At 44.8% G+C, this 22500-nt stretch overlaps 2 protein-coding genes and 1 long non-coding RNA gene across 3 annotated transcripts in view; 1 reads left to right on the top strand and 2 right to left on the bottom strand.

Moving 5' to 3' along the window:
- The window catches only part of LOC108263623 (uncharacterized), a 28827-nt gene extending 12703 nt beyond the window's left edge, over positions 1–16124 (bottom strand). Inside the window, exons 1-2 of the long non-coding RNA XR_001812217.3 lie at positions 13548–16124; positions 13298–13360 (exon numbers count right to left, since the gene is read on the bottom strand). This is a non-coding gene — a long non-coding RNA (uncharacterized LOC108263623). The remainder of the gene's footprint in view (positions 1–13297; positions 13361–13547) is intronic.
- Positions 9160–12976, bottom strand: kcnf1b (potassium voltage-gated channel, subfamily F, member 1b). Its single transcript, XM_017464638.3, has one exon. The coding sequence runs from the start codon at positions 11955–11957 to the stop codon at positions 10557–10559; it is 1401 nt and encodes a 466-aa protein (XP_017320127.1). The 5' UTR covers positions 11958–12976; the 3' UTR covers positions 9160–10556.
- Positions 16125–16303: 179 nt separating the features above from the next.
- arg2 (arginase 2) overlaps positions 16304–22500 on the top strand; it is an 8262-nt gene continuing 2065 nt past the window's right edge. Inside the window, exons 1-5 of the mRNA XM_017464637.3 lie at positions 16304–16717; positions 16811–16883; positions 19814–19988; positions 21049–21208; positions 21385–21479. Coding sequence (XP_017320126.2) covers positions 16601–16717; positions 16811–16883; positions 19814–19988; positions 21049–21208; positions 21385–21479 — 620 coding nt within the window. The 5' untranslated portion in view covers positions 16304–16600. The remainder of the gene's footprint in view (positions 16718–16810; positions 16884–19813; positions 19989–21048; positions 21209–21384; positions 21480–22500) is intronic.

Here is a 22500-nt window from a genome sequence, read left to right on the forward strand (position 1 = left end):
ACGAATCTTACTTGATCTTATCAGTAACTCTTTCCATCTTGATAGAGATTCCCTTGCTGTCTTGTTCAGCGATTCGCTCCTCTCTTGCTTGGTGAGTCAGTGTTTGAGATGGTGAACCTTTTGGTCATCATTGGTTCACGAATCAAATAACACGAATCATTAAAAAGACTCAAAGCTTTCATCACTAACTGGAATATTCTGATACAGGATCAAGAACAATAACTATACAGTAAATGTTGAAAGGTTTGCCAGTGAGCGTTGTGCTGTAATGGACTATAATGCTTATAGTGTGAGGTTAATTACTTTATTCCTGCAGTGTGATTATTGACCTGAAGAGACAGAAAGAGCAAACACACAGAAACACTGGAGCCCTGCTGAGAGAGAGAGAGAGAGAGAGAGAGAGAGAGAGAGAGAGAGAGAGAAACAGTAAATGCTCTGGCTTTGGCAAGAGAACACAAAATTAAGAAACAGAGCACAGAAGACGGAGAGTGTGTGTATGCGTGTTGTTTATTCAGTGTTCCTCATGTTTCACCTCATACGCTGGCCGACTCGGCACCGTGGGAGATCAGTTATGGAGCGATATGTGTAATGTGCTCTGCTGCTGTGTGTCTGTTAACACTCTCAAACCCCGTGACCCCCACAGCGGACGGATGGAAAGAAAAAAAAAAATCACAACACAAAAAGAAGAAGAAGAAGAAGAACAAAGAGATTCTGGGACCAGTTTAGAGGAAACGCTGTAGCTGGAAGTCAGCTCTGTCTCTTGTACTGATGGTATGGAGGTTAAGGGATAAATACGTCACTCAAAAATCTTTAAAATTGTGTTCATGTACGTCTCAATCTACGCCCACATCTCGGTGTCAATCAAAGCTGGAACGTTAACAAGACGGCCATTTTTGACAACTTTGATTGTCGTTGTCGTCCCCCCCCCCCCCCCCCCCGGTGTTGCTTGGTAAAACTCCACCCCCTTAAGCCCCATCCTCTAATTGTTAAAATCGGAACTACGCCAGAATGCTGGAAATAACGTCCATCGAGACAGCGCAACGCTGTTAAGTTCTCAAATCTGATTGGTCAGAAGGTGTTGATCAGTTTTTTCTGTAACAGGTTTATATTAATGTGCTTATTCTAATGTTTCTATGGTAACAAATACACCTGGACTCGTACAGCAGGTCATCCACGTCAACGGATTTAAAAAAGCATAACCGTTCATACGGTGAAGGTTTACTATATGTCTACTATACTATAACGTGTATGGAAGGAGTCTCCAGTGTCAGCGCTTTGTAAAGCTGTAAGTTTACCTTTTCCAACAGCCTCAGGACAGAGGAGTTTACGCTTTATGGGGAAAAACAGAAAGGCTGGTGAGGGAAGAACAGCTGCTATAACGTACGTGAGAACAGGAACGAACTTGTTTCACAACGTTAAATGTAACAGTAAACGTATAGAAAGTATGACGGCATTTAATAGATAAAAATTTTAATCGTTGGGAAATTGCTGTTGTATAAGAGAAATAAAACACTTTAGGGACGTGCTCTTATAGGACATTATAATCTCTGTGTGAAAAACCGGAGAAGGCCGTGTCTGTACAGAGCGTGACTGTCTTCTGTCTGGTGTGGGAGACGTCTCCTGAGGGGGCGGTGAGAACCGGCAGCCATTTGGCGAGCTGGGTAAAAGACAGTGTTGGAGCTTTGTCACAACGGGCCCCTGTACAGGCAAAAGACACTGGAGCGCTACTCGCGCTGCCTTTCCAAATAAAGTATTTGCACGTGCACACTCCTACAGCTTGAAATTGTCATAAATAAACTGGGAGCCCAATAATGCCGTCTACGCCTGCTTAACACCAAACACTGTCAGCAAAGCAGAACACAGGCAACAAGTCATTTATACACACGCCACCGCGTTTATACACACTGCGGCGGCCATGACCACAAAACAGCTCACTCCCTGATCTGACGGCCGGTTCACAGCGTGCGTTTCGGCAAATAGTCACGTTTAAATCCGCTACAACACGACACATTAATAGATCGTCAGTTTTACATGTTAGCTAACCAGTTAGCAGACTTTTAAACAGAAAGACGGGGCGATATCATGATTAGCCTGACATTTAGCAATATCCGTCTTCTTATAGTCTTAAACAATGTTGTTTTTCTCACTCACAGGCTGCATTTACTCCAGTGACAATGATGAGCTGGTTTTTTTGTAGCATCGTATTAACTAATACACAAAATGTGGTTAACCAGTATGGTTTATTTTCAAACTATCATTTGGGTAATGAAGGACAGAATGGACTTTTCTTCTTCTCAGGATCTTCAGGAACTTTGCGAAACATAACGTGACTTCCTTTTGAACATGTGGCATTCGGGCAAACGCGTTCACGCCTGTATTTCCTCTTGCGATGATCTATTAGACAAAATGAAACGTTAAAGTCTTGTGTTCAAAATCGAATCTATTTGTTTTTGATAAATGGGATTCTTTTTTTTATATTTAACATATATATATAAAATATATATGTATTTTTGTGATTTTTTTTGGAACAAACAATCAAAAACTTAAACAATAAAGACAATTTTTCACAGCCTTCTGTGCTCATATTTACCCAGGGTGCCAATATTTCTGGGCGTCCGAGATCTGACGTTTTATATAACGTTTGTAAATCTTCCTACAGCGTTTCTTCATGTTGGACCTTATAAAATGTTCCAACAGCGAAAACTGTGTATTATTAAATACATAGTTTAAAACAGAAGTTTGTCTTTGTCTTGGTCATTCCACTGCTTTCTCGTCAATATCCTGTAAAACTCTCTAGCTCTAGCCTGGTGCTAGCAAGTTACTGAACCGCGCTAATGCCCGAGCCATTTCGCTCGATTTAAACCCATTTCCCATGATTCTCTTGACACGTTGACGTTCTGCTTCGTTAAACCGGTTAATTGGAGCAGAGAGAAGTCCTGACCGTAAGATAAAATCATCTTTGCGTTTATTCTCTCTCTCTATCATTCCGTTTCCTCTTCCTTCTCAACGCCGCGAGTTTTTTTGAACGTGAAGAGAGAACTTAGCTACGTCTAGAACGTAGCAAATAACTAGCCGAGTTTGCTAGCTAACTAGCTTTAACTTTTCATATACAAACCATTTTGGAGGCTGCTTTCCAAACACTATTTACTTCCACTCTAGCGATCTGTGAAAAATGTCTTGAATTAGCCTGATTCAACAAAGCGCAAGCTAGCAGTCAGCTGACTAGCTTAAAAACGAGCTAGCACAGGGACGGCTGGTCATGAGATCATGAGTAGGGTGGCTAATCATAGTCTAGTCCCTAACAGTAGGTTGAGCCTTATAGCACAGGGCCGCTCTTTAGCATGAGGTCCTTTGAAAGTAACTGAAGTTACGATATTTATAGTTTTAAAGAAAGCGCTCCCCGCCAGATGTTCAGCCGGCTGCGACTCTGCTGGAGGAAGTTGTTGAGTGGTAGTAAAGTCCCAGTGCTGTGTAAATATTTTCCCCCCACGTGTGTCATCTTTGTCTTTTTTACTTCTTCCATCTGGTCTGTGCTGTTTATTTGCTCCGTGGATGTGTAATTTTATTTATTTTGTGCTTTGGTTGAGCGGACGTCCCGCAGCTCGTGCTCCTCGTTGGCCCGCGCCGTGTTTGCGTAATTACCCGAGGCTGTGACTGGCAGTGCGGCTCTAATTATTTTTGCAGTGAGAATGTTAACGAGCAGCTCGATGGTGGGCGTTTCACCTTCTGCTCACAATCCATCCCAACATTTCTCTATCTCTCTCTCTCTCTCTCTCTCTCTCTCTGCAGGTAACGTGTCCTTCGCAACTACCGCTGAGCAGCTTCCGGCTTCAATCAGATCTAGAGCACTTAGAGCACAACATTTTGTCCTGTCGCAGCGCACCGTTACTACACTTTCCCCTCAAGTACAATCATTAAAATACTCCAAACCTCACTGATTGATTCGCACATTAATTAAAAAGAAAAAAAATGAAACATGCTCGAATCATTATACTATATATACACTATAGGTTACGAAAGCCGTACATTTCAGTGCGTACATTCGCCCCGACGAAATCTGCCGCAAGTCACGTGTTCACCAGGAAGTGGCGTCGTCCAAATTTCTTCCAGATCATAAGAAGGAGAACAGTTCATCTCTCTCATTCTCCCCCTCCATATTTTCAGTGATATCGATCGAGAAGCTCACCGTGAAAGTACGGCTCAAAACTCAAACCCTGCGACTCGTCCCAGAGCAAAACGCAGCCGAGGAAACCTTGGATACACTTTCGTTTTCTCAGCGATCTGCTGTACATCCCTGCTCCGAGACGAACCCTGCTCATGAAGCTGATTTCAGATCATTCCGGGTGTGATGTTATTATCTATTGTGTTCATTGTAATTGTGACCAAGTGACTTCCTCTTCATGCTCTACTGACTTCCTGTCCAAAAGAATGCTGTGTTTTTAGTACTTCTATATAAGGTAATATGTATCTGGAACTGCTTTTAATCCCTTTAATGCTTTTTAAGTTCGACTGGTTCTGTACCGCGGAGAACGCGTCTCGTTCCACTCTCTCTCACGTCAGTGTAGCTGGAGAGCACACCTTTTGTTACAAAAACAACAAAAGCCTGGTGAACGTTTCCAACAGCGCGTGCACACACACACACACACACACACACACAATGCTAAAAACATACACTTTTATAAATAGTTATAAGCCGTGATGAGTCACAGAATGCATAAATGATGATGAGTGAAAAGCACCAATGCTGCGGTGTGAGTGCTGGCAGGTGTAATGGAAGCAGCATGACAACAGCGAGAACGGAGCCATTAAAGCAATTAAACCCAAACGATTAGCAAAATCACAAACACAAATGATGCAGAAAACAAACCGGGACTTTGTTATCCCGCAGAGGTTTCTTCGAGTAAGTGCTGTCTCTTCCCAGCACACAGTTTTGGTTCGTAGTTCGCAGTTCTGAGAGAATTTTACCGTTTACATTTATGAAAGGAGTCTCCAGTGTCAGGGCTTCAGAACAGGCAGAGAAAGTGTCTTCAGAATCTCTTTGAGGTTTCTCAGTAACATGACAAGCTGAGAGAGAAGAGAGAGAGAGAGAGAAGAGAGAGAGGAGAGAGGAGAGAGAGAGAGAGAGAGAGAGAGAGAGAGAGGAGAGAGGAGAGAGAGAGAGAGAGAAGAGCAAGAGAGAGAGAGAGAAGAGAGGGAGAGAGAAGATAGAAAAGAGCGAGAGAGAGAGAGAGAGAGAAGAGAGAGAAGATAGAAAAGAGAGAGAGAGAAGAGAGAGAGAGAAGAGAGAAGAGAGAGAAGATAGAAAAGAGCGAGAGAGAGAGAGAAGAGAGAGAGAGAAGATAGAAAAGAGAGAGAGAGAAGAGAGAAGAGAGAGAAGATAGAAAAGAGCGAGAGAGAGAGAGAAGAGAGAGAAGAGCGAAAGAGAGAGAGAAGAGAGGGAGAAGAGAGAGAGAGAAGAGAGGGAGAAGATAGAAGAGAGAGAGAGAAGAGCGAGAGAGAGAGAAGAGAGAGAAGATAGAAAAGAGCGAGAGAGAGAAGAGCGAGAGAGAGAGAGAGAAGAGAGAGAGAAGAGAGAGAGAGAAGATAGAAAAGAGCGAGAAAGAAGAGCGAGAGAGAGAGAGAGAGAGAGAGAGAAGAGCGAGAGAGAGAGAGAGAGAGAGAGGGAAGCTGCTATAACGTAAGCGAGAACAGGATCCTGTCATTTGTAGTCAAAGGAAAGATTATAACATATAGAAATAAAATTGTAAAAAACAATGAGAATTTGGTAACACACACTAACACATTAAAATATCTCTATGACAACTTTCTGTCTTTCTCTCTCTCTCTCTCTCTCTGTCTGTCTGTCTGTCTGTCTGTCTGTCTGTCTCTCTCTCTCGCCCTGCTTCATTTTGGATGCCACGTTCTCAAGAGAGAGAAGAATCGGTACGTACTGTGAACGTTAAAAAAAACTCTTTTAGACAAAGAGCGCAGCTGCACTCGTTATTCACCTACAACTGAAATGATACACTAATGATATACTGTCATGTCCAAGCTTCTGCATTCACACACACACACACACACTCTCTCTCTCTCTCGCACACATTCTCTTTCTCTCACACACTCTCTCTCACACACACACACTCTCTCTCTCACACACACACACACACACACACACACACACACACACACACACACACACACACACACACACACTCTCTCTCTCTCACACACACACACACACTCTCTCTCACACACACACACCTTCATCAGATGAACACTTTTGCACTAATGCATGGACTAGTGGATGGCTCATTTATCTGTTACGTGTGAATGGATCCCGGCCCAGAGGGACAAAGGAACGGAATTACTCTTCCAAACAGAAACACACACACACACACACACACACACACACACACACACACACACACACTCACTGAGACAGTGAACAACACAACAGCTTTTTCCATGTACACAACCTTTCCTCCATATGTGCACAGCTTCCATGCAGCGTTTCCTCAGAGAGGTGAAATCTAAACTTTGCATTCAAGATTAAGGCGAGCGAGAGTTGTGTTCGAACGCTGCTAGCTTGTTTTTCCTCACGCGAGTGCATAAACAACCTTCTAAACAGTGTGTACAAAAAAAAACAAACATATATCCCAAAGTTTAAACATTAATGTGGGATGCTTTTTGTTAAAGCGAAGACCGGCGTTACGGACTAGGAGGCAATGCAGGCGAAGGTTAGGACGAGATCTGCATCCGTTCTGCCAGATGCTTTAGAAAAAATACACACCAGATTTAAACTGATTTCGAATAGACTGCATTCAAAGGTGACAGAGCACACGCCGGCGCCGGGGACTCGTGCGGTCCAGGCGCATCTGAGCATCAAAGCAGATAATGTGCGCTTCACATTTGCATGCTCATTAAGTCATTCGGCCGCAAAGCACGCAAAGGACACGAAACCGCCGGAGGTGCTCTGACACAAAGGACTTCAAAAGAATCGGAAGACTGACTCGAAAAGAAAACGAGTGCCTGAGGAAGTGTGTGAAGAATAAACGCCAGGCGAAAAGAAGTGTAAGCTTTGGAAGTGCGGTATGGAGACATTTCAGCAGGTTATACAGCACTCGTGCGGAGGGAAGTCTGAAAATAACCGCAGCGTGTACGAGTTGTTTTTTTTGCTGCTCTGGAGAAGAACCCTGCAGGACCTGCTGATGTGATGAGCGTGAGAGAGAAGATGAGAAGGCCGGTTAGGAAAGAAAGCTCTGAAAATCATCTGCACTGATATTTCGAACACGAATCCGCATCCAAGCAACTCGGGGTCTGACATCTGAGTGCGCTTTCCAAAATGGAAATCTATTAGAACTGGCTCGGGTATGTGTCGCCTGCGTTCCCATGGCAGTAGAGAATCGAGAAAGCTGATTGGTTACTCCGGCGCCCGGTGATGCCAAGTGTGTGGTTTTCCAGCACTGGCTGATGAATCTTGCGCTCCGTGGGTTGGAGGTTTGGACGTTGTACATGCATTAAATCGTCCTGTTCCGATACACTGACACGCAATGAAATGATTTACTTAAACACAGATCTAACACACACAATTTGGGGTTTGTTTTTTTTTTTAAATCCACATTGTCACAATTTGCATAGAACACCCCATTAAAACTAAATCCAATAGAACGAATCGTCATTATTAACCCTGGTGACCTCACAGCGACGCTGGGCAGTCTAGAACAAACGGTGAGAATTTTAGAACTGCAAAAGGGATTGTAGAAGTGCAGTGGGGAAATCCGGAAGGGCGATGAGAGGTCTAGAACGGAAACGGGAATTACGGTGCTGTAGCGGGAATTGTAGAAGTGCGCTCGGGAAGCCGCCGGGAGCGTCGCAGTGGAAATCCTAAAGGTAAGGTGAGAATCGTGGGACTGCGATTGGAAAGACGGAGTTAGAAATACTGGGGTGGAGTAACGAGAAGAATGGCGGTTGAAATGCAATTAGTAATCTGGAAGGGAAATTACAACCCTGGAGTTCTAGAAAATTCTGGAAGTGAGATTACTAGAAATGCAAACGCGAAACGAGAACCAATTAAAACGACATCAGAGACACGACAACCCGAGATGTGCGAATATCCGCGGACTCCTCGTGTGAAAGATAGGTGTGGCGTTGGGATAGCTAATCATACACACGTCTTGGTTACGTCCAAAACTGGTGAACTAGTAGCAATCGAGGTTTCATTTTCTTTCCGGAGTTCTCCACATGTGCATTCACCCTTCCCCCATTCCAGCGGTATTTGCTTCGACTTTACCAGAACTCTGAATGCTAAAAATAGGACTGCTTTTTCGACTCTACTAGCGAGACGTCTTATATCGCTCAAACGGAAGGATAGATCCTACTTTTAGTCAGTGGGTCAGTGATCTCATGTACCATCTTACGCTAGAGAGGACTCGGTGGTGTGCTCCACAAATCGCTGTAGTCAAAGGTTCTTTTAAATGATTTGGCATCCGGTGCTCACGAGGATCACCAGGATTGAAATTTTTATCTCAACAGTGGGATGAAACCTTCACAGATGGACCAAGGGAAGTAGGGCATGAAATTTAACCGGCCAGGTGGTGCTCACTAAAAAGATTATTCCCCTCGTTAATTAATTTATTCTGAGCGCTATGTGCTACAGGTCTCATGTCAGTTCTTTCCCATATAACGTTTCTACAGAAATGCTCAATCCCTAGTGGCAGGAAGCAGGCGAGAGGATGATTACGCGTGTTTTAAGGACAGACTGCGTTCACATTCGGTCCAGTGGGTGGTTTTTGTTGTTGTTGTTGTTGCACACGGACTCCATCCAGGACGAGATTTCACAGTCTGAGCAGAAAGATAATTCTATGAGTGACATCTCAGAAGAAATGCCTGGAGCTGCCCCAGCCCAGCTCTGCAGGATGTGTTCTTTAAACATTTAAAGCCTATAAGACTTCTTCAGTTTTCCCCTCAAGGGGCTCGATATAGAGTACGTGTTTTCCCAGCAGAAAGGGTTCGAAATAGAAACGTTCTAAGACGATGAGAAGGGTGGACCGGGCAGCAAGACTTTTGTTGGGGTTTTTTTTTTAACATTCCTGACAGGTTCTAGGTTTTAAGATGAAAATAACTTGGAGTTTGTACCACACACTAACACAGTAACGTCTAAACATCGGGTTAAACATGCCTTTCGGTGTACAGAAAGCAGTTTAGCGTATAAATGATTTTTTTTTTAAATATGTATTTCATTGAGCCGAAACGTTTTCTCAATGTTATTTCCAAACGTAATCTGAAGCTCGTAATTTGAGCTCAAAAAAAAAAAAAAAAAAAACAGGTGCCAAGATAAATGAGCGTCACTTTGTCTTGTGTGTGTTCGGCGAAATTAGCTTAGCACTCGCAAGCTGTAGAAGTACTACGCTAAGCTAGCTGAGTTTATCCAGAGCGCTATCAATCGGAGTTATTTTTCAGATTCGTTTCGTGGAATAAGTGGATCCTCAATATCCGACACACAACCGCGAGTCAGCTATCAGCGTAGAAAATCAACACTTGCCTGTAATTCATTTGCGTAACTCTGGTGAATATCGGAAACTGACATTCGTATTAGCCTGCTAGCTGTAAATATTTATCCCCTAGTTAGCTAGCTAGCTAACTTTGATTTTTGATTATGTGAACCCTCTGTATACGTAGCCATCGACGATTTCCTAATTACGTGAAGAAAATATTGGAGAAATAGGAATCACAGACTTCTCACGACAGCATTGGCTAGCCAGCCAGCTAGTTCGCTAGCTAATGACAGAGCTGGTTGTTGTTCTTGTCTGTGTACAGCTTGCTCTGTTAAGTTAGTCCGTCAAGACTGTTAGGAAAGGATATCGCTAAAACATCACGTCCACGTTGTTTTTATTTGCTCACACTCGTTGCTGCCGAAACAAAGGAAACGTTGATTTTTACGCTACACAGAGTGGCGACCTTTGAATCTGCTGCACGTGCACGTTTCAGCCAGCAGGAGGCAGTCAGGATCATTGAGTAAGCAGGTTTTTTTTTTTTACAACTTGTTCTCTTCTGCATTGGTGCTGCTAGAATGCTAGTTGCGCTAGTTGAGCGTTAGTCTGTCAGTAGGTCAGTGAGTGAGGCTAAACATTCGGACTGTCTTGGACAGCATTTTATTTTCGTAAAATATGAAGTGTCCTTTTGTTACAACATGCACAGTATCATTCATATATCACAGGGTGGTTTTTTTTGTTGTGTTTTTTTTTTTTTGACGTCATGTAAGACTCATGCACATTTCAGACAGGGACGTTAACTTTGCTTGCTATGGTTCTTTTTTTCCATTAAAATGCAAAAGCCACTGTTTTTTTTTTTTCTTCGTACAATATATAGCATCGTTTGCAGTTTTACGTCACACATCTCGGAGGCAATCGGAGGCAGAAGTCAATTTAGAAACACCGACTTGTTTTTTTTTTTTTTTTCTTCATAAAATATGTAGCGTGTTGAACATTTTATGATAGAATTCAGTCACTGAGTCACTTTGAGGAACTGATTCTTGCTACTGTTGGGGTTTTTCTCCTGCAGTTTTTTTTTTTTTTTTTTTAAGATACGCTCCTCTTCTTCACCGTCCTGCGTTCGCCGGTTAGCATCGCAATGTGCGAGTCGCTCCTGGAAACCCTGAGCGTCTGGTGCTTGTCCGTTCCCTGCCCGAGGGTCCCGTGCAGCTCCATGAGCTCGAGCTTGTGTCTGGCTGCAGTCTCGAGCACCTTCTGCTTGTTGTAGTAGACGACAAAGTTGTTGATGATGGGGTGGACAGGCAGCGCGATAGCTACTACGCCGCACAGGAAGCTGAGTGCTGCGTTGCACCTCCCCAGCGCTGTCTTCGGGTACACGTCCCCGTAGCCCACCGTCGTCATGGTGATGATGGCCCACCAGAAGGAGTGCGGGATGCTGCGGAACAGTGTCTCCGGGTGGCTGTGCTCCATGGTGTATCCGAGTGCCGAGAAGACAAAAATCCCAACACCCATGTAGGTTAGCAAGAGCCCGAGCTCGGCGAAGCTGCGCCTTAGCGCGTACGTCAGAGTCTGAAGTCCAGATGAATGGCGTGCTAGCTTTAGTATGCGTGCTACGCGCATCACGCGTAACGCCTGCACGGCCCGTTGGACGTCCGTGAGGTCCATCGCAGCGGTGGCACCGAGATGGGTCAGAGCCAGTACGATGTAAAACGGCGCAATCGCTGCCAAGTCCACCATGTTGAGGAAGGACAGGACGAAACGTGTCTTTTCGGGAGCCGAGGCAAAACGCAGTCCGTATTCCAACGTGAACCAGCACACGCACGCCGTCTCGATGGCGTCCAGAGTCGGGTGTTCGGCTACGTGGCCGTCTGCGTCTTGCACCTGCAGCTCTGGAAGCGTCGCCAGACACATCACCAGCGAAGACGTGAGCACGAACAGGAAGGACGCCACTGCGATGGCGCGTGCCACCCAGGACGACTCCGGTTTCTCCATGAGCCTCCAGAGAAACTTCCGGATGCGTTCGGACCGGGTCGCCAAAGGCCCTCCATCAAGGTCCAGGTCGTCCAGGATGGCCTTGACCTTATCAGCTATTTCAGCCAGCTCTTCCTCCTTCTCGCGCACGTTGCTCTTGCAGCACTCGTCCAAGCAGCTCGAGTCGATCCTCCAGAACTCCATTTCCTTCATGAAGCACATCGGGCAAATCCCCTTCTTCATGTGCACCTCGCCGAAATAATACACCTCCACGATGCACTTGAACGAGTCCGGGTCCCGGTCGAAGTAAAACTCCCCCTTTGCCGGCTCGTAGTCGTCGCACAACGAGGAGATGGCGTCGAAACCGCGCGTCGTGCTTCGCGCGAGCTCCGCGAGGCGACTCTCCGGGTAGCGGTCCAGCATGTCGCCGCGCAGCGCGAGCCTCACGCCGCCCACATTCACGGCGATCTGCTCCTCCGCGCCGTCGCGGTACCCGGGCTTTGGTAACGTCCACATCGTCCGGGATTTAAAACATGTTTAAAGACAAAAGCGGATAGTTTTCTGCTCCGGTAAACAGATAATGTCGCGTCAGGACGTGGAGGAAGTGCCTTCTCTCTGCGCGCGCAATTTGGCACTGCGCTCCGTGCGCGCCACTCAAGAGCGCGAGCCGCTTGGACTCTCTGAATGCGACTGTGTGTGTGTGCATGCGTGTGTGCATGAGGTCCCCCCCTCCCACTCCCCCTCCCCACAACGCAACCCCCTCCCCTCTCCCCCCCTCAGCCTACCCTCACGAGCCAAAGCGTCTCAGATCTCCCTCTCTCATAATTATGAAGCATTATAAAGAACATTATTTAACTTTATATATATATTTGTAAATTTAGATAAATGCTCACTAATGCTGAGGGTGCAGCTCAGTCAGAATAATCCTCTGATAATAATAATAATAATAATAATAATAATAATAATAATAATAATAATATAGAGTGTATTGCATTTCTTGATAACAGTAATACTTGAGAGGTTATTGAACTTTAGCTGATTTAGAGCGTGCACCTTTACAGTATAGACTTCAAAAACAATAAATAAACCTCAGGCACTTACATGCAACAAGTTACGAATGATCAAAACACTGTATGTGTCTTTAGTTTTCTGTAGAGGTTTACACTTTTGATTGTATATGCATATTAATATGCACTTTATAGGATATATAATATCCAAACTCTCACATCTGTGTATCAGACCTTAATGCCCCCGAGTTCAGCGACCCCTTTAGCGCGTCATCATCTCAGGATAGTTTTGTGTCTCCATCTAGTGGTAAAACACTGTAATTACAGAAACTTATAAGTAGTAGTACTAGTAGTGGGTGGTGTCGGTAATAGTATTAGTATTAGTATTAGTGGTATTAATTGCTTCTTTTTCCCACTGAAGATTTAAAATTAAATGATATTAACTGAATACATTTTCACATAGGCATAAACAAGCGCTCTGTAGTCTGTATTTTTCTCTGTATGTCGCTGGAGTGGCACCATCAGAGCTGCATCCTGTACCTCCTGTACCTTTAGTATGTATCTTTCACCTTTTAAAAAAATTAAGGTTAGACTTTAAGCTACAACAAACATCTTCTTTCTAAAGGTGCAAGGTACAAGGAAAAAGTCAGTCTGGTGCCATTATTTCTGAGAGTGTACATTTTTCTTACATATTTGTTCCTTCCAGTTAATTTGGGTATTTTTACATGCATGTAACTGCGCGTATCAGTAATTATTTATTTTTATTTATTTATTTTTTACATTTGTGATTGCTTTTTATAATGCAAAAGTATTTTGCACCCATAGTGCACGTGACTTCTGTTTACTCACAGTCGCGCGCTTCTCAGCTGATCTTCATGAACTAATAATCTCTGCGGAGGCCTGAATTTCCCACTGAAAAGCAAACAGAAAGAAATTAGGAATGAGAAGTTGAAAAAAAAAATACAAGGATGTACGGTGGGGGACAAAAGTCTTTTCTTTTTGACATGTTATATTATCAGCAACAACCTGAGTGAAAAGTAGAAATATTTACATGAATCTCAGAATTTCTGAGTGCATAAAAACAGCGAGCGAGTTGTACCTGTGCACATCCGCCTCAAGAGGGCGCCAGATCTCCGTCAGTGGCTTTAGATCCCCTAATGAACAAGACAAACGCTCTCATGGGGAGAGAGAGAGAGAGAGAGAGAGAGAGAGAGAGAGAGAGAGACTTATTGAGATGATACTGAGTGGACCTCATGTTGTTAAACTACTGTAGTAAAAATCAACCTCAGTTAAGGAATCTCATCCAAACACATCATTTTCTGAAGAACTCGCAATATACACACAAAAAAGCATGTAAAAGCTATCTATCTGGCAACCCTGTAAAGCTATGTTGATTCGTGTTGATGTATGCAGAGGGCACCATTGCATCATGTATTCTTAGGTATGATACTTACCCCTTTTTTCGGAATTGTGGGACCAGGAATCAGGCCACACTGTCATCATCTACACTCACACTCTGTTGTTTGAATGAATGAATGATACTTATATCTATTATTGTTATTATTATTATTATTTGCACCGATCAGCCATAACATTAGAACCACTGACAGTGGCACCTGTAGAGGAGCGGGATATATTAAGCAGCAACTGAACAGTCAGTTCTCGAAATTGATGTGTTGTTAGCAGGGAAAATGGGATAGTGTAAGGACCTGAGCGACTTTGACAAGGGCCAAATTGTGATGGCTAGACGACTGGGTCACAGCGTCTCCAAAACTGCTGGTCTTGTGGGGTGTTCTTGGTATGCAGTGGTTAGTACCTACCAAAAGTGGTGAACCGAAAACAGGGACCTGGGTTCCCAAGGCTTATTGATGCAAATAGGGAGCGAAGGCTAGACCGTCTGGTCCGATCCCGCAGATGAGCTACTGTAGCACAGTTTGTTGAAAACCTTCCCGAGATAACGTTCAGTTGGAAAATTACTGTAGTAAAAATCAACCTCAGTTAATACAGAACAGCCAAGCACATCATCTTCTGCTCGATTTACACCAAAAGCAACTATCTGGCAACCCTGCCAGCAGTAAAGTTGTGTTAAACTGTGATGATGTTTGCAGAGGGTATCATTGCATCATATACTGTGATTCTTAAAGCAATCAGGCCACACTGTTCTCATCTACATCCGCACTCTCCTGTTTGAATGAATGAATTATTGTTGTTGTTCCTCACAAGTAACCAAACCCTAATCCAGCAGTACCATCTGCCACACACTTTTCACAACTTCTGACCTTTGAGGTCATGACCTCTCACTGGCATTCTCTTGTGTGTGTGTGTGTGTGTGTGTGTGTGTGTGTGTGTGTGTGTGTGTGTCTTTTCGAATTAAATAGTTTTCACCAGCATGTGGTGTACTTTTGACTGGCTTTAACAGTGGTCTTATTTTGTATTATTTAAAAAGACACACTATATTCACATTTCCAGGTGAAAGATGAATATTAAAAGGTATTTTAATGAAATGGCGCCACATCAGTTACGAAAGTAGCTTTATTTCTGAGAAATAGTGAAAAATATAAACAAGTTAGACAAATGACTCCAAAAGGGAGGCACATGGTGGCTTAGTGGTTAGCACGTTTGTGTTAACACCTCCAGCGTTGGGGGTTTGATTCCCACTCTGCCCTGTGTGTGTGTGTGTGTGTGTGTGTGTGTGTGTGTGTGTGTGTGTGTGTGTGTGTGTGTGGAGTTTGCATGTTCTCCCAGTGCTGTGGGGGTTTCCTCTGGATACTCTGGTTTCCTTCTCCAGTCCAAAGACATGCATGGTAGGCTGATTGGCATGTCTGAAGTGTCTATAGTGTATTAATGGGTCTGTGAACATGTATGTGATTGGTGCCCTGTCAAGGGTGTACCCCGCCTTGTGCCCCATGGTCTATCTATCTATCTACCATGCTCTATCTATCTATCTATCTCTTTATCTATGCTCGCTGGGATAGGCTCCAGGTTCCCCGTGGCCCTGTAGGAAAAGTGATATAGAAAATGGATGGATGGACTCCAAAAGGACATCATGAGTTTTCCTGCAGCCCAAAGCCTCGACCGCTCTACATTTTAAGTTAACAGTAGCTTTACTTTGAAAACTAATTACAGTCCATTTACAAGTCTTAATGTAAGTTTTCCTTTTTTTCCCCCCCTGAGAAACAAGTTAAGGTTTCTTAGTTTCTTAGTTCAGTGCTGATATAATCAGAGTATACATATACAGAAAAGGAAGAAGAGGGTGGAGGTCTGGCTGTTGTTCATTGCTTGACCTAACTATGAACAGAGTATTATTGTGTCAGAACAGGGACAGAGACATTCTGTGTATTCAGATAAGAACAGGCTGGACAGACAGAGAGCATGACGAAGTGATCTAGAACCACTATCACTCACAGAAGACCTCAAACAAAATTTTAAAAAGTGTAATCTGGCAATATTGTAGCTATGATGTCCTCAGTGAAGGACACTGAAGTCTCAGAGGTGGACCTATAGGCTATATAGGCTGGTCCTACACACGCAATAATAATCCTTTCTCACACAAGCCACCAGAAGACTCCAGAATCTGGCAACACCGGGGAAAGGAGCTGCGAGCCCGTACTTGTGCCTCCCCAACTACCCAATTTAAACCTGCAAGCTGCTCTCGAGCGGAAATTTCCGACGCCGCTATGCGTCTAGAGTTCCGAGTCCGGGAATCCAGCCTGATGCCAAACCACGCCCACTTGTGAGCGAACCCACGCGTTCGGGCTCCTGATTGGACGAGACGAAGGCGCGTCTTGCGGCCTCATCGGGACGCTATAAATGGCGGAGGGCAAGGCGGTGAAATATTTAACTCCTATTTCGGGGGAAACGGCGCGACTTCCATGTCGGATTTTTATTGATATTTATTTCTTTATTTTGCCGTGTGTGTGTAGAACGGTTTATTTACATGAGAAATGCGTGGCTCCTCATGAATATGAATGAAGCCTAGATGATCCATCTAGAAGGGAAAAGGAGGCGTTACCGAGTTTCACAGTTTCAGCATCCGCTCGGGAGACTACAGGGGATTAGAGATTAGACCTCAGAGTTGGGAGTTGTTCTTGGGGAATCTTTTATTCCTTCGTTTAGCCTGTATATTTATCCCCACGCAGTCGGTCACCCGGTATGGCAGTGAGAGGGCCGCTGTCGCGCTTGTTCCGGTCGGCGCTGAGCTCGTGCTGCCCGCAGAGCCGCGCTCATCTCTCCGTGGCTATCGTCGGAGCTCCGTTCTCCAAGGGACAGGTTAGTAAGGGTGTGTCTATCGGAGAAATAAAGTCGAGCAAGAGTGAAGCCCTGCGTGACGTCACAGAGATGTGATGTATTTGTGTTGTTCAGAAAAGGAGAGGAGTGGAGCTCGGACCCAAAGCCATCAGAGACGCCGGAGTGGTGGAGAGGCTGGCCAGCTTGGGTGAGTCCGAGAAACGGGTTCATATTCCAGGATTCAAGAGTGGGTTGTTTTTAAAAGAGAGAGAGAGAGAGCAGAGAGTTCACATTTGGTGTAAAGTTGATGGTGTGTTAGAGTGCACGTGCGACAGTGTGAGTCACGTAAACTCCGGATGCGTCATTGCCATTTCCTATTATCCCTGCACCGTGTGTGTGTGTGTGTGTGTGTGTGTGAGTGTGAGAATAAGGGGGGTCTGTTCTTTTCTTTAATTTTTTTCTTTTAGAACTTAAACTTGGTGTCCCAGGTACAAATACCAGCACGTGCTGCACCTGTTTAGGATACTTTTTTTTTGATACCGATTGATGACGTCATCGCACATTGAAAAGTGTTTCCAGTTCAATGCTTCTTAAAAGCTCTTCAGCGCGTGTGTTCATGTGCGACGGCCATATTTCACTTTTGTTTCAGCTCAGAAGGGTGTGTGTGTGTGTGTGTGCGCCCACCCGCACGGGGGGTAGCATCTGTAGCCTATGCGTCATAGCGCGGTTGCCAGATCGGGCGGTTTGGGCCTGTCCGCTCTGCTTTGGGTTGGGTGTTACAGTCGTGACGTCATATGTGAAGGTACACTTATGTTGCTGTATAAGATACAAACGATTTAAAAGTAACCCAGGTGATCCACAGCTTAATGTGATCCTCGAACAAGTAGCCTGTTACAGTCTAGGGCAAGGGTTAGCAAACAAACAAACAAACAAACAAACAAACAAACAGTTGCAGACTCTTTTATAATCACAGTGGAAATATTGTACGACTATGCTGTGGTCTGTATATGACTATATGTACGATTACCAGGCGATTTAAGATACATAATTGGTCCAAAATGACAAGGAATAACACACATTTGTACTCTGTTGAGAACGTTTTGAGCGGCGGTGAAAACCTTCGACAACCCCGACGTACGCCGAGCCAGACTCCATTTCACATTTCCATTTATTTGCAACACGCTCATTTTAATAGCTTAAACACGCACTGCTGTCCTCGTCTATTCCTGTCGGGATGCAACTGGAAAATCAAGGACATCGTTAGTACAGACACGTAACACAAAACCAGCAAACAAACCCTCCTAACACACCCACCCACACAAACACACCGACACACACACACACACACACCCACCCTACTCCCTCTTACGTTGTTTACCTCATTCCTGTCATACACCACTGCAACATGAGTATTAGTGGCCAGAGGAAGGACAAATCATTGAAACAACTCAACATTGTTAAGATGTTCCTGGATAACTCGTGCTGCATATCTGATGTAATCAGAGCCACGTTGCATGCGAGAATGTGTGCAGGACCGGTTCGACGTAAAGGCGTGTTGAAAGACAGGGAATATTCTGTGAATCATCTTTTTAACGATTTCCATAAACTGACAGGGTTTATGCTCTGGGGCAATTTGAAACGATATTTTCGCACTATATAGCATCGTGCGTACCGCGAATCATTTCAGTTAGGGAACCTTTTGTGTTTCAGCTCTTGAATCAGACCTAACCTTAGCCGAGTAACTGCCATACCGGCTAAATTTAAATCCTGAAAACTACAAGTCTGAGATCCGATTTACATCTGATCTGAAATCATGGTTTCGAATACTAACCGTTCCCATGATTGCGGTGAAACGCCCGTTCATTTGCACTTTGTCACTTCCCAAGTTCACCCCCGGAATGTGCAAGTCACCATAGTCTGGTTCTCGGCAAGCGTCTGCTCAGCTGGGGAATGGATAAACATTGCGTCGTGCCTGTAATCCAATAGCGCAGGCTATCTTAAGCGTGAGCTGCTTTTTCCATGGTGGCATGACCTGCTTTGGACCTCTTTTAAAGGGAACGGTCACTTAAACGAAGCCTTTATTTTATTCTTGAGACTTTGTACAACATGAAGCAAAAGGGAAAAGAAAAAAGAAAAAATAGATGAGTCTCCTCGCATTGAGTCTTAGCATGCTCACGGATATATTAGCGGTGTGTATTAGATCTGTTTACAACACGTGGCAAGGACGCACGAGCAGCCAAAACCTCCTTTTCTCATAACGTGTTGAAAATTACAACGGAAAAGATGCTGGACAGGTAAAATCACACGGTGATTGTATTTGGTATCGGTATGAACCGCACAAAGAACATCAGTGCGTCAAAACTTGGAACTCCTGAACCACGAGAGAGGTCAGAGGTGGGCAGTAATCACCGTGAACCAGCTCCGTGCACGTCCAGGCCATCAGAACTTTCAAAAAGCCAGACCCGAGTACACTCATCGCTCATTCGATGCCCTAACCAAGGCTCTGGCATTCGAGTCTATTCCTGTCCAGATGTAAAAGGAACACGGTGGCGCGAGGGGGATGTGTCAGTTCGGATAGGACGAGTAATACGAAACCGGTACCCAAATCTGTGTAACCCTGATCGAACTCGACTCGATGGATTTCATCAAACGCAGCAGCGGACACGCCGCGTTCACACCCCTCACACCGACACCACACAGCGACAGACCCCCAAGCCCTTGTTGTTTACCTCGTTCCTGTTCCACTCGTCAGGACGTGGCCGGTAGTAGCCTTGCTTCGGGATGAACTCCTAGAGGAACCCGAGTGGTGCATTGTGGGGGTTTAAAACAGGGTGGGTGGAAAATGCAAAGGCAGACAATCTCTCAAAAAACAAGCTCGAATAACAGTTCTCTGGATGCCAATGAGGAACGAGTATGTGCTGGGTCAGAGGCGGTGTACAGGAGAAGGTATTTATTTTTAAAATAGCTCAGGGGCTCAAAGTGAGTGATAAGCTGCTGCTGAAAATAGACGCTTACTACAAACTGCGTTATGCTGGTCACCGCACTGAGCTTTTCAAGGTTTCGCGCATTTCTCTCTCTGTCTCTTATTTATTTTTCTTTGAATCAAGTAGTTTTATCGTTTTCTTTTTTCCTCTCCAGAAAATGCTGTGCATGATTTCGGAGACCTGAGTTTCGAGCACCTGGAGGAGGACGACCGATTCATGAACGTTCCCTTCCCACGGACGGTGGGACGAGCCAATCAGATTCTCTCGGACACCATGAGCCGAGCGGTAGGGGCGGGGCATACGGCTGTCATGCTAGGAGGAGATCACAGGTACCTTGTAATAAATAATAACAATAACTAATCTGATTTAAATCTAGGCGGGTTTACACCACAGGTTCCTAACCCTGGTCATGCACGCTGGAGTTTTCCCCCTGCTCTAACACACCAAGGCTGATGATTCAGCTCGTCAGCTAATGAGTCAAAGCTGGTGTGTTAAGAGCAAGGGCAACGCGAAAACGTGTGCATGACGAGGGTCAGGTACTTTAAAGGGAACAGTCTGTCAGCTTTGTGTTACTGGATGCCTTGCAACATCGCGGATTGTTACAGCGTGAAGCGATAAAGGAATAATCTCGTAACGTCCGGCTGAGCAGGCCTAATGGAAGTCTTGAACGCCGCATAGTAAGGCTGTGTATGTCTTAGATCGGGTTCAAATGTTACACCAATACCGTATGTGACGCGGATGCACCGGTCACACAAATGCGCAATCTCACACACTTGAAAAAACACATTTGTCTTGCGCCACACGTTGATGTACGTTGGAGGAAGTTCCGTAATGCCACCGGGATGAACGTTCCAGAATACAGACGTGTAGTGAGACAAGTGAGAAGGAAGCGGAGGATCGGTTACGACTTTAAACTGTACGTATAGGTTTGGTAAATGTCAGACCAAATGACAGTTCCTAAGTAATCTTCTCACCACTTATCCACATCTGAAGCGTTTTCTACGGCTTTGTCAGTGACGAGCGGGATGAAATTACCAGCTGTGACGTTACCGAAGCGGTAGCGCCGTGTTCAAGTTTGCGAGTTCAAATTCTAGTGTGAAATAGCCATTTCACTAAGTTAAATAACTGTCACTTGTCCCTGCTCAGATAAATGAGTGTAATATATTCGGGAACAGAAATGAATTGAGGCACCTGTAACATAAAAGGTTCCCATGACATTCTACCTGAAAGTGGCTTTGCGTGACAGCGTCGGTAGCGCGGCTATGTTAATAGAATTCCCTGCACGAAATCCTCTATTGTCCTCCGAGTCTTTCATTATTTGTATGCTTTAATCATCATCCATGAGCTCGTATGATAATAGCGCTAATGTACCGGTCTCGCCCTTTGCAGCTTGGCCATCGGCTCGGTTGCGGGCCACGCCCAGCAACGTCCGGACCTGTGTCTGATTTGGGTCGACGCCCACGCCGACATCAACACCCCCATGACCTCCCCATCCGGGAACCTCCACGGCCAGCCGGTCGCGTTCATGCTCAAAGAGCTGCAGGACAAGGTGGCGCACCCGATGCACACCCTCAAACAATTAGAAACTCTCTATTTTAAACACCGCTCAGAAAACATTCCAAAGTTACAAGACGTAACGCAAACATTTGTCCTGTCCTTGACTGAAACAGTCTGTCTACTTAAAAACTAACATCTCTCTTACTCTCGTCTTGGTGTTGCACGTAGATGCCAGTGGTTCCTGGCTTCTCCTGGATGAAACCGTTTCTGGCAGCTAGAGATCTGGTTTACATCGGCCTGAGAGACGTGGACCCGGGCGAGCAGTAAGTAGCATTTACTCTGTGGTGAATTCACCGTGATCCAGCATAAAAACAATATTATATAAAATAGTAATAACAAGACCGCCCAAATTACAATCTAAATAGAGGTTTCTGACACGCGTACGACACGGCAACGAGCTACCGGTCTCGGTTCAGCCACGGAGACGGCTGATAAAAACAGAGCTATATACAAAATATCAGACCGACCTGATTATGCGTCTAATTTCACCGGGAACAAACTGCAATTAACTTGGTCTACGAGGCCAAGACGGACAGCAAAACGGGCGCATCACACTTTTGTTTTAAAGACTTATTCAAGGCTCACGGTAATAAAAAAGTCTCGAATTCTGACTATACTACAGCCGTCCGTGGCCGGGGAGTCCAGCAGGCGGTGCGGTCTGGGTGGGAGGGATCTTGTTACTCTCTTCCCTGTCAGTCAAAGCAACACTAACCAATCACGGCCGGTCATCTGTAAGCTCATGTATTTGGAAGAGGGCAGTCAGTACGTTCCTCTGAATGTTCAGCTTCCCCGTGACTGGTTGCGTGATGTGTCTTGGAGGAAGCACGGACTGACCTCCGTGGTTGGGAAAATCGGGTTAAAAATGGTCTAACGACAGCCCTGACTCTGTTGAAGCGGCGATGTGGTCAAGGCGATGACGGAATTCAAGCAGTGCCCCTAGGCCTCCATTATAAACGAGTTTGTAGTAAACAGGTTTTGTGGGAAAACAATCGTGTTTAGCCAGCATCCTTTCTTCTGTTGACTTTCTAAGAAAGGACGAGTACACATAATCCCGGCCTGCCGGTACAGACTGGTTTCCAAATACATCATACAATAGTTAGACACTTTTTAATAGACGTGTTGCGTAAGGAATGTCTGCCTTTGCACCGAGTACAATTATCAAAGACATTAATAACTATTTAATAGCAGCGCCTGAGGCATAAATTAAACGGCAAAGCTTTTATATTTTTATATATATATATATATATATATATATATATATATATATATATATATATATATATA

The sequence above is a fragment of the Ictalurus punctatus genome, chromosome 3, assembly GCF_001660625.3.
Source record: "Ictalurus punctatus breed USDA103 chromosome 3, Coco_2.0, whole genome shotgun sequence".
In the NCBI taxonomy this organism is placed as follows: Eukaryota; Metazoa; Chordata; class Actinopteri; order Siluriformes; family Ictaluridae; genus Ictalurus; species Ictalurus punctatus.